General features: G+C 34.5%; 1 protein-coding gene and 1 non-coding gene across 2 annotated transcripts; both read left to right on the plus strand.

Annotated features, from left to right (window-relative positions):
* The first annotated feature begins 228 nt into the window (after positions 1 to 228).
* On the plus strand, positions 229 to 4,429 carry LOC121265901. The gene is made up of 4 exons (XM_041169565.1): positions 229 to 403; positions 1,061 to 1,152; positions 1,353 to 3,036; positions 3,759 to 4,429. Exons 1-4 carry the CDS (start codon positions 229 to 231, stop codon positions 4,427 to 4,429), a joined length of 2,622 nt encoding a protein of 873 aa, XP_041025499.1.
* A 1,417-nt stretch (positions 4,430 to 5,846) lies between these two features.
* Positions 5,847 to 5,919, plus strand: TRNAK-CUU. The gene has a single exon. It is a non-coding gene; the product is annotated as a tRNA-Lys (tRNA).
* The last annotated feature ends 5,593 nt before the right edge of the window (positions 5,920 to 11,512 follow it).

The following is an 11,512-nucleotide window of genomic DNA, read 5'->3' on the forward strand; positions in this document are numbered from 1 at the left end:
AAATGTCTAGCCTAGCTATTGGCCGTCTTCCTAATTGATCTTATCGATCCCCATTTGTTTCGTACGTAAGTAATTCCTAATTTCTTACGGCCAATTTCTTTCGATATTAGGTAATACTCAATCCATTTTGTTTCTGTCATAATCCCATTTTGCAGAATCTAGTAATGTTTATTTGTCGCTCGACCGATCCAGCAGGTTTGAAAGCTGGTGCATTTTGATTTGTTAGAAATGGGAAAGAAGCAGCAGTTTGCAGACCAAGACCGCTCTCTTTCTATAGAAAGTAATTATCATCCGGGATGTACTGGGAATATACTTCAAATTATTAAGTACCATCACTGGCGTCATGCCAAGAAAACTTTTACACACATGAGGCGTGCCGGCGGTAGGCATTCACTGGCGGCCGGTAAGCATGCATGCAACTCTATCTTTTTCCGGGTTTTTTTTTTTTTTTTTTTCATGTCTGTGTGGGGAAATAACCTGCAATATCGTCAAGGTTGTATTTGTTATTGCTTCTAATTCGATCGGTTGCTTTAGAAAGATATGTTAATTTGGTGTTTCTTAAAAATTTATGCTAAATCTTTCAGATAATCAAATCTATCTATCAGATGATCACTAGATAAAAAGAGTTATTTTATTTGTACCATATTATCACTTGTATTTTATTTGTATTTTATGTAATCAAATCTGGCTTGGAAATTCTGAAACCGAACCTTTTCATAAATTAACACATTCTCTTGCATGCTATCAAACTCGGATTTTGAGTTTGAATTCTGACTACAAACTTTATTTTCAATTAATTAAATATTTTACATGTTGGTAATTAAAATATTACACGCTTGTGTGAGATAGTACTAAATATGAAAAATCACATGATGTGTTTATCTCTTTTTTAAATTGGACAGAGAATTAGAGAAAATTTTGTATTCAATTTTTTCAAGCATAATAATATGCATGTCATGGGTGGAAACAACACTAATGGTACGTATCACTATCTGCAGGAACTCTTGTGACATAAACTGATAAAAAAATGTTGATTTATAATAAGTTTTCTTCCATGTAGGAGTTGGAAATCCAGGTAACGATAGTACCAATGACTGCAGTAAAGCTAAAATGCATAAACAGAATCGTGCTGAGATGGATCAATATCGTATCGTAAGTTGACGCAAAAGGGTTGCTGGTAGCATCGCATTTATTTTGTAGTTTTTTCGAAAGTAGTTTTACATAAAAATAGATTAATAGAATAGAAAGAACGTCAGGTTTTCTTTCTTGTTGGTTTTAGAATTGCGATGTATAGACTTCCAATTTAGATATTTCCAAGAAAATAATTGCTGTCTGATTTGAAAATGCATCAGCTTGGAGAAACGATGACACGATTCACTCCAGCACCAAAGAGTTCTGTTAAAGCCCGAATAAAAGCAATGATTTCTGAGGAGATGTACAGAAAGAAGGGCTGGCATCACCGGAGTGAAACCTTTCCGGCTCGATCACATTTACGACGGATTGATTCCATTCATCATTTGGAACCTTTAGATATTATGGATCCACTTACTGATATAGTATCAGATACTGGAAGCCCTCATGTAACTTTTCAACAAAAACATGATCCTTCTTCGGCTACCAGCAGCACATTGGATTCACCCCCTTTCGTGTGTTTTGAGGACCCAATTACAAGCGACAATGGGTATGATCAAGAGTGCGGCAACATGTTTATGGGAGAATACTGGGAGAATGACCAGATTGATGAGTATGATCAGGAGTTAGTAACAGAGAAGAACACACATTTTGTGGAAAAGATGGACAGCATAGAGCAAGATATGTTGGAGAAGAAGTTGGTGCATGCAGATCAGGGTTTGCTCCATAGAAAAGAATTCCTGGATGCTCTTGACATTATCAATGTAAACAAGAATTTGTTATTGAAAGTTTTGAATGATCCAAGCTCTCCTTTGGCCCAACATTTCCACAATCAACAGGCATTGAGTGCAAAATTAGAATTGACTAAATGGGGGTCATTCCCTTTGCCTAGCCCTTCAGGCAGATCATCAAAAGAAAAAGGCAAGTTGCAAATTGGGAGTCAATCACAGAAGTCGATGCCATCAAAAGTTGAGAATGATGTAGATGGAAATCTAAAACCAAACACAAAAACAGGTGAGATACGTGAGAATCAAATGGCTATCAAGCGTTACAAGGATATTAAACAGAAGATACAGCATGTTATCAAGGAAAGTAGAAAAGAGAGGCATCGGATAGCTATGGATTCTGTACTTCACAAAATTCCTCATGGCAAAGGATTTCCCAATGAATGGGAGAAGGAGATTCCCAGTCAACTGAAGGATCCTGCAGTGAATAGAGAGGGTAAAGGTAGTCCCGATCAAAGCAGTCATGAGGATGATTATAATGATGTTGCTTCCCTCAGAAAGGGTAAAATACGTCACATGAGAAGAACATCATCCCTCAAAGAATCAATGGACAGATATTGTCAGTTGTACGAGACAAGTTTTAACAGAGAATCCAAACAGCAAATCTCTGAGAGTGAGAGTTCCAACTTAACTACAGGAGAGAGACCTTCACCTTCAGGAAGCGCCACAAAATCCCTGTCAAGGGTTCATTCTTTACCTGATCTCAAATCATATATCTATCAAAGTGGCGACTCTTCTGGTGCTTTTTTATCAGGAATGATGTCTAGGGTTTTTGATAAACGGAGCAGGCTAGACCTTCCTATTGATTTGGGAAATAAGTTGCATTCAGACACACTTGTAGGAAGTCAAATTGAAGAAAAAGTTGGGGAAAATAATTCATGTATTTCTGATGAGGTTGGATCAACACCCATTGCTAGATTGGAAGAATTAATTCGGGATTCTCTTCCGGTCTCCAGTTTTGTAGAGGACACAACCTGCCCTGAACAGTCTTCCATAGCAGAAGATATTGGATCCATGAAGGAAGCCATTGCTAAACTAGAAGAACTAATTCCAGCTACTCTGCCTGACTCTAATTTCATAAATGATACCACGAGCCCTGAACAGTTTTCCTTGGGAGAAGGTATTCCCTTTCGTCAACTTTACGTCATATTTTATCATCCTAATTCAAGAGTTGCCTATCTCTACACCAAGAACATCTATTCTCTCTCTGTCTCTCTCTTGCTAGTTAGAGAGGTTAGGTATATTTATTACGTAGCATCATTTCCATTTTTTAAGTGGATTATTTGTTTTATCATTTTAAATTATATTGAAATAAGATTAGAGTTTCAAAATTATATTTCCCATAGATTTTGTTTCTTATTTTTCTTTCATTTTGTACTTAATTCTTTGATTGTGTTATCATGTTATATGGCAAGGTCTTGCCTTTGGGCTAAAAGATTTAAGACCTTGACTACTTCTTGCTGCTAATTATTTTAGGAGAAGTGCTATAGCTACGGAGAGATCCCACAAATATAAATATGCAAACTGACATGCCTTTATATGATATGTTAAATTTACTTTATAATAGAAATAATTTTATAAGTTAACATATCACATCAACACATATCAGTTTGTGTGGGTTTACATTTGTGAGATCTTTTTGTGGTTAAACCAACATCGGTAAACATCAGCTTTCGATTTTCATATATTAAAACATTAAAGTACAGTTTGGATCGAATCATCTCGCTACTCTAATTTGTTCCCTGAAAACTGAGTTATGCAAAATCACCTGCTCCTTTCTTCCAACTTTTATGCTTTCCAGCTGAAATGGATGTTTTATGTAATGTTGTTATACAAAAGCAGATTCAGAAGTAAAGGACAGGAATTCCTACAGACCGGATAATCTGGCCAATCAGCGACATGAGTCTGGCATGGATACTCCTAAAGTGGCTGCAGGTGGAGTAGAACATGAGGAAGTGGAATCTTTTAACACTCCTTCAGATCACAAAACCCTGCATCTTGAAGTAGATGCAAAAGACAATGCTGAATTCAATTACGTTAGAGATGTACTAGAGCTATCTGGGTTCAGTGGGAATGAGACCCTGGCAACATGGCATTCCGATGACCAGCCGGTTAACCCGTCAGTGTACGAGGAAGTGGAAGGCTGTTTGCTCCCTGAAGCTGAATTTTCTGGAAAAGAAGTTGGAAATTGCAGTCACCCACTTTTGTTTGATCTAATCAATGAGGTACTTATGGAGATGTTTGGAAGATCATACAGCTATTGCCCCAAGCTCTTGTCTCCCCTTTCCCACATCAGGCCAATGCCATCAGGACACCATGTTCTCGAGGAAGTCTGGACACTTATGAGCTGGTACTTGAGCTCAAGACCAGGTTCTGATCAGTCACTGGATTACTTTGTGAGCAGAGACCTTTCAAAGAGTGATGGGTGGATGAATCTTCAATTTGAGACTGAGTGTGTGGGGCTTGAGCTGGAGGACTTGATTTTTGACGACCTGTTAGAGGAAGTTTTCTAGACATGAGCTCGTGGCTAGAGAACAAGTTCTTTGTGGAACAAGTTCTTTTTATTTTCATCTAATTTTTCTGTTACTAAGTAGTTTGATGTTTCACTCAAAACATCATGAAAAGAATAAGAAAATTAGATAAAAGGAGAAAGAAGTTGCTCGTTGCATTGGTACATACTGTACAGTGTGTAAAAGAAGATAATCTGTATTATTTTTGCTAAGGACTGAGAAGAGACTTCATGTGTGTTGACACACTTTGTTAATTGTTAGGTTCCTTTCAAATTGTTCATTGGACTTCCATAAAATATTGCTGTCACTTCGAAAATTGCTGAGTTGAAGAACCCTAGACTCCAATAAAAAATGGCTGCAAGGAGTATGTCAGAACATATCATTCATCATTTACACATCATGCTTGGATTTTTCAAATCATTATACCCTTTTATATTAAGTCTTCCATGAATCTTTGCCACCTAAAATGAACTCCTTTTAGTTGAGTGATTCCCTAGTGACTTCTGAATTTGTCACTCTAACCCAGTGTCTGAGATTCAGGCCATTGGCTAATGCAATGTGTAATGTGTAAAACCAAATACATATATTGAGTATGAAGCTGTTGAAAATTTTTCTATCATTTTTGTTAATGTCGTGTTTCGCATATCTTTGAGCCAGACTCCAACAACTGATCAGGTCTTTTGAAATAGGTCTGCAAAAGATAGGAGATAATGCAACTAGGAGAGGGTGGTCTTGGGGTCGGGAAGTCTCCAATGCCAAAGTTAGTAAATATTTTTAGAAGTTTGTAAATAAGTGAGAGAGTTTAGGGATCAAAGAGTTTTCTCATACCTAGATCTTGTTATTTATACCGTGTGTTGAGGGAGGTGAAGATCGTCCATGTCCTTACAGAGGTCGTGCCTCTTCTATTGTTTCTGCTGTTAGACTCCTTTAAAGTGGTGTGGCTCTGTGACGGCACCATAAATGTGGCATGTAGCTTAGTAGTGGCGTCATTAATAGGGCGTGGCTTCCTGGCCTTGCGTTCATCCCTTGTGAGCCATAGATGGTTTGATACCGATGGATCGAGGGCCTGATGCATTTTTCGCTGCACTCTGTGCAAGTCTCTAGGTTCTGAACGCGGTTGTAGGCTATCAGACTAACCTGTCTTGTCGACTACTTAACTCATTTTCCTTGTAGATGTTTCGCCCCTACTTGGACTTGGTGGCCTTTGAGCTAGGTATTGGGTGGAGACCTAGTAGATTTTGTGAAGTAGGAAAACTATCCTTACACTTTCCTTGACTCTTTCAGAAAAAGGTAAAAGAAAAACTGAGAAAATTTTCATCAATGCACAAAATAAGACTCCGGGTGTTGTCTGAAAAGCAGATTCTTCTTATAAAGTCAAATAAACTGATCAAATTATTTCTCTTCAAGTAGAGTCCGTCAAGCCCGTCTAGCTCAGTTGGTAGAGCGCAAGGCTCTTAACCTTGTGGTCGTGGGTTCGAGCCCCACGGTGGGCGACCTTAATCTTTTTCCACACCCTAATAGTAATACGGTTACTCTTACTGGACACCTCTTTTCCTTTCTATTTTATTCTTCTTTTCTTTTTTTCCTTTTCATTTACGAGTTTCGAACACCGTTTTGATTTCAGATGGAAAAAGAAAGACCACTCCACAATCAGCTGTGTCCCAGTGCAATCTGCATTTTGTTCCTGCATGAACATGATGCGGCAACCTCGAATTTATGTCCTGGATGTTTCAATTATACCATAGAAGGGGGAACAAACAGGCAAGCAAGGGTCCCTAATTGTTCCCATGATAACACTATTATTTGAGTCAGTGATGCTTCCTTTTGTTCTTCATAGAAATATGGGAGTACTAGGTAGTCTTTGACAAGAAATCATAATGCTAGCTAGCTAGGACGAATTAATATGATGGTTATCTTTTTACTGGTGCCCGACACAGTGAACACACCATATTTTATAACTCACATGCCTAACTTTATCTTATCTTCCTCCAGTTTTTTGTTTTTTTGTTTTTTTTTTTTTAGAGAAAGAATAGAAGCATGCATGTAACCCAAGCATCTCCACATCCATTTTGGTTTTTATATAACCAGATAAGATATGGTGGGACTATGAGAGACATATTGGTTTAAAATAAACCAAAATTAGTGTTAAAACATGAGTTCACTTTGAGATTGACATGACTCAAATCCCGCACTTTAAATTAAGATTGACTCTGATATTATTTGTAACAAGATTCTAAAAAGCTAGTCAATGTTACAATTGACATCTGGACTAATTAATTTTATGGATGAAAGAGAGAGAATAAATCAAAACTCAGCTTCAAAGTGTTGGGGTTGTCCCACATTAGTTGTGGAAGGAGCTAGTGGTCGGATTATAAGTACGAAGGAAAGTCTCACCTCTTGAGCTAGCTTTTGGACTTGAGAGAGGTCCAAGACTATCCAACACTAGTATCAAAGCCCAGGTTTACCAACAATCTCAAGCCTAACAATCCACAGGAGAAACGAGTTGTCGCTACCTCCGACTCAAGACCTGATGTGTGAGAGTAGGATTGTTGGAATTGTCCTACATTGATTGTGGAGGAGGCTGGTGATTTGTTTATAAATGTGAGAACAAACCTCCCCTCTTAAACTAACTTTTGAGGTTAAGATATGGCCAAAGCCATCCAATATAAAGTTAAAACCCACTTGAAAAATGCAGGTTGAAGTCAATCCGAACATGATTGGATGGCATTGGTAACAAATGGGTACGTGACAAATACCCTAGCAAAACCATAATATCACAAAGCAGATCAAGGACTTATATACATGAATTGGGTACCACTTTTTATGATCAAGGAGGAGGATAAATTAGTCCTTTTCCTTGTTATATAAAAACTTCATATTAGAAAAAGCTGCAGCATAAATCATGTGTAGGATGAGATAGATGCATGTGCTTCCCCATTGACCCCCCCCCAAAAAAAATGATGATGGCTGAACAAAAGCCGAAGAAAATGGACGTTTTGGACCATATCTCAAGGGAATCCACCACCCACGCCCAACGGATGAGCTTCATTTAGGGCCCACCATTATATGAATATCTTCTGTACCTAAGTGGGCTCTTTGATCTTTCCATTATTCGGCCTTTGTCTGACAGGTCTTCTCATGAAGTAGAGAGAAAAAAAAAAATTAAATACATTAGGATTTCAGTTAAAGTGAAATAAAATAGCAACAATAATTCATAAAGATTCCCTAAATACATAGTACAAGAAAAAAAACAAAACCAAAAAAAAAAAAAAAAAAGAAAAAAAGAAAAAAAGAAAAAGGGAAAGACTTAAAAAGCTTGGATACCCCACCCCGTACACAATAAATAAAGCAATGATATGAGGTTGGAAGAGAAGCAAAGATGAGAGCCATTCTTTACTGCCAAAAGCCTCCACAGAATTTGATATCTCTTGCATTGCCTCTCTTTCTTCTACTACTTCTATCTAGTAGTACAACTTTGCATCTGTACTAGCACATTTTCATACCTTGCTTAATATTCATGAGTTCCCTTCAAATTGTACTACAATTTGCATTATATTCGTTCCCATAGTTCTTTTGGGAGGGAGTAAAATATACTAGGCCCAAAATAATTCTCAAGGCCAACCTTTCAAAGTGACATCACTAAAAGACAAGATATGAAAGAGGAAGAAGGGACAAGGATGTGAAGGTATCAGGAGGCAGGAAAGTGTCAGAAGAAAGTAGAAAAGAGAGAGACGGCCAGATACGCAAAGCAGACATCTCTAACCACTATCGAATCACATGCATAAAGAGGGTCAGATAAAGTAGACATGGTGCTTACAGTTTCAGGAACTTCTTTTCTTTTGAATGCTTGGAGGGACTTTTTTGGCCAATGGCTTGTTCGACTTCTTCTTCAACCTCTAGACAGAGAGTTCTAGAGAGAACATATTCTCCAACAAGTAGATCTCCAATCCTTATTGTACAATGAGAAACGAGAAGTTACAAGAGACTGTAAAAAGCATATTATAGTGGAATCTCTCCTCCCCAAACCCCTGTGGACTTAAACTTAGTGTCAAACGACGTAAATCTGTGTGCCCATATCTCATTATTTTCTCTGTATTTAAATACTGTTCACCGTTATAGATGTATGCATGAATACCATACAGCTACACTGGATCACTGCAGGAGGCTTCACACCTCATTAATTGAGGCCCGATCTACCTCAATAGGTCCGGGAATGGATCTTTATTCTCTTCCGGACTACGCCCTTTCTGGGCGTTAACACTCCCCATATGGTTAAAATGATATCTGTTTTACTCAAATCAAACATAAAGTATGGTGGATATATGGGAGGGTCCATTATTAAAGTTGTATCATTTGCCGAGTCTATGATGGGTAATTTTTTTTTTATTGTGTTATGACGTCTTCTACTAAATTCAGTATTGAGTCGGGCTCGCAGAGTAGCCCGCTCAAATGTACCGCACAATATTTTTAGTTTTTTTTTTTTTTTTCATATTTTTTAATATATTTAAATATTTTTAAAAAATAAAAAAATATATCACTATATTTAAAATTACTTACTTCATCATTCAGTTAAAAAAAAAAAAATTGACCAAGCGATCAAACCGAACAGTACATTATAGACGGCATACTAGCATTTTTCTTCGGTATTATATGGGAATTAAAATTAATATATTAAGTGCTATTCTCATTGATATGCAGTTTGACATTGTCACGTCAATTTGTATACTGGTTTAATAAGAAATTAATGTAGTAGTCGAAGCAATTTTCCTTCTCATTGCAACCTCAAAACGACGACTTCTAATCGACATGTTTATATGCAACTCAAATCTAATTAGTTTTCAAAATATGTTAGAAAAAATAAAAAAATTGATCTTTTGATAATATATGCTATGCAAAAAAAACAAAAATCTTTAAATTGTGGACAATGCTAGGGGCTCGCCGTTCATTTTTCCGCTTGCTTTTTTTTTTTTTTTTTTTTAATTTATTTATTTATTTTTTTACTTAGTGATTAAGAAAATATTCTTCAATAATATTGTGATTTTTTTTTCTTTTTTTAAAAATATTTAAAAGTGTTAAAAAAATGATGGGATAAAAACAAAAAATATTAAAAACTTTTTTTTTTACATCATTTTTTACACTTTTAAATATTCTTTTTAAAAAAAATTTACAATATTATTAAATAATATTTTCTTAATCATTAAATAAAAAAAATTAGAGTGGAAAAATGAGCGGGATCTCCAGCGGAATCCCTATCATTTTCTCTAAACTATATGAGAGGTAATTTTCATTGCTTTATGTGTGAGATAGCTTGTGATTGTGATATTAGTATGACGGGCGGGCGCGCTTGTACTCGTTCCCCCAAACGTTGAAAATGGAAGGCCTTTTCGTCCTAATTCAGTGAAGTTACATTACCTTTTTGACATTTGCCTCACCAAATTTATATGTGGTAATTGATTTAGGTAAAGTATGAATTCAAAATTTATCTCAATTTATTATATTTTATTATTATAATTTTTTTAAATTTCTATTCAATATAATAAATAATTTAATTTTTTCAAATCTCAAAACAACTTTCTTAAATTTCTACACAAAATATAATAAACAATTCAACTTTTATTTCACTATTTACAAACCATCTCAACTCTTTTCAACTCATCTCCGAATTCAAACCACTCGTTAGTATCCATGCAGCATAAAAAAAAAATAAAAGCTATGAATTTCTCCTCTTCTCTACTAGATTTTATTAGTCAATGTAAAAAAAAAAATACAAGAAAATAGAAAAAAAATACCACTTTTGGTGTGTAGAGAAATGTTACTTATCATTTATATACTATACACCAATATGTGACTTGTTATTTTTATTCGTTTATTTATATATATATTTAGACATCAATATATATATATTTAAATAAAAAATAAAAATAATAAATTATATATTAATATATGATATAGGCGATGATAAGAAGAATCATCATAGATGTGGCAAATTGAGAAAGTGTCGTGTGTAATGCAACTTGTAACTTTCGGCTTTTCCTTTTCTAAAAGATGAGGGTAGGTTTATACACGTGAGTATAGGTGGAGCTTTTGCCAACTTAATCATACATATGCCTGAGGAGTTTGATACAAAAGTACTCAATTTGGGAGATCACGACTATGTAAGAAAATACTATACACTTCATCTTTATATATATATATATATATATATTTTAAATTTATTATTTTAAGAAATAAAAGCTCATCTAATGGTTGGTAATAAGTGAAATTAAGGTATAATATAAAAGCATAATCCATAAAAGAAAAAAATGCCTAAAAATTCAACTATATATGGTGAAGTGAGTTTGGTAAAAAATCGTACTCATAACAAGGGGTGGGCACTCATGAACAGGGTGGAATTGTCCAGTTTTTATCTTTTTCTATCCAATCGTTGTTATCTCGATAAATGTTTAGGTTTAAATACATCTTATAAAAATAAATATCTAAATTATAAATTTATTTTTATTATAAAAGAATTAGCATTATATAAATTTATATGAACATATAAACTTAATTTTATAAAACAAAAATCTTATATACAGTAACTTTTACGTAACTTTTATACATTCTATTAATATAATTGATTATGTTATTTTTTTAATAAAAAATAATTATTTTGACAAATTACATCAATAAAATATACAAAAATTACGTAAAAATAACTGTACATAACAAATCTCTTTCTAAAATGTGAGTGTAAGAATCTTTTAGACAGCTTAAAGACTCATTTGAATAATAAAATAAGATGAGATGATATAATTTTAAATGAATTAAATAAAATATTATTTGTTAATATTATTATTCTTTTTAATTTTAAAAAATTAAATTATTTATTATATTTTATATAAAAATTTAAAAAAATTATAACGATGAGATGATATTGTTTGTATGCACTAAGTTTCCAACGCAGCAACGTGGACGGTTTCTCGTCAATGATCATTTAATTTTGAAATTTAGTGACATTTTATTGAAATTTCAAACATAACACGCTCATTCCAAGTGAAATACTTGAAATAATAATATTTTAGCGTAAAATATAAAATATTTTAATTA

This window comes from Juglans microcarpa x Juglans regia, chromosome 5D, assembly GCF_004785595.1.
Source record: "Juglans microcarpa x Juglans regia isolate MS1-56 chromosome 5D, Jm3101_v1.0, whole genome shotgun sequence".
Taxonomy (NCBI): domain Eukaryota; kingdom Viridiplantae; phylum Streptophyta; class Magnoliopsida; order Fagales; family Juglandaceae; genus Juglans; species Juglans microcarpa x Juglans regia.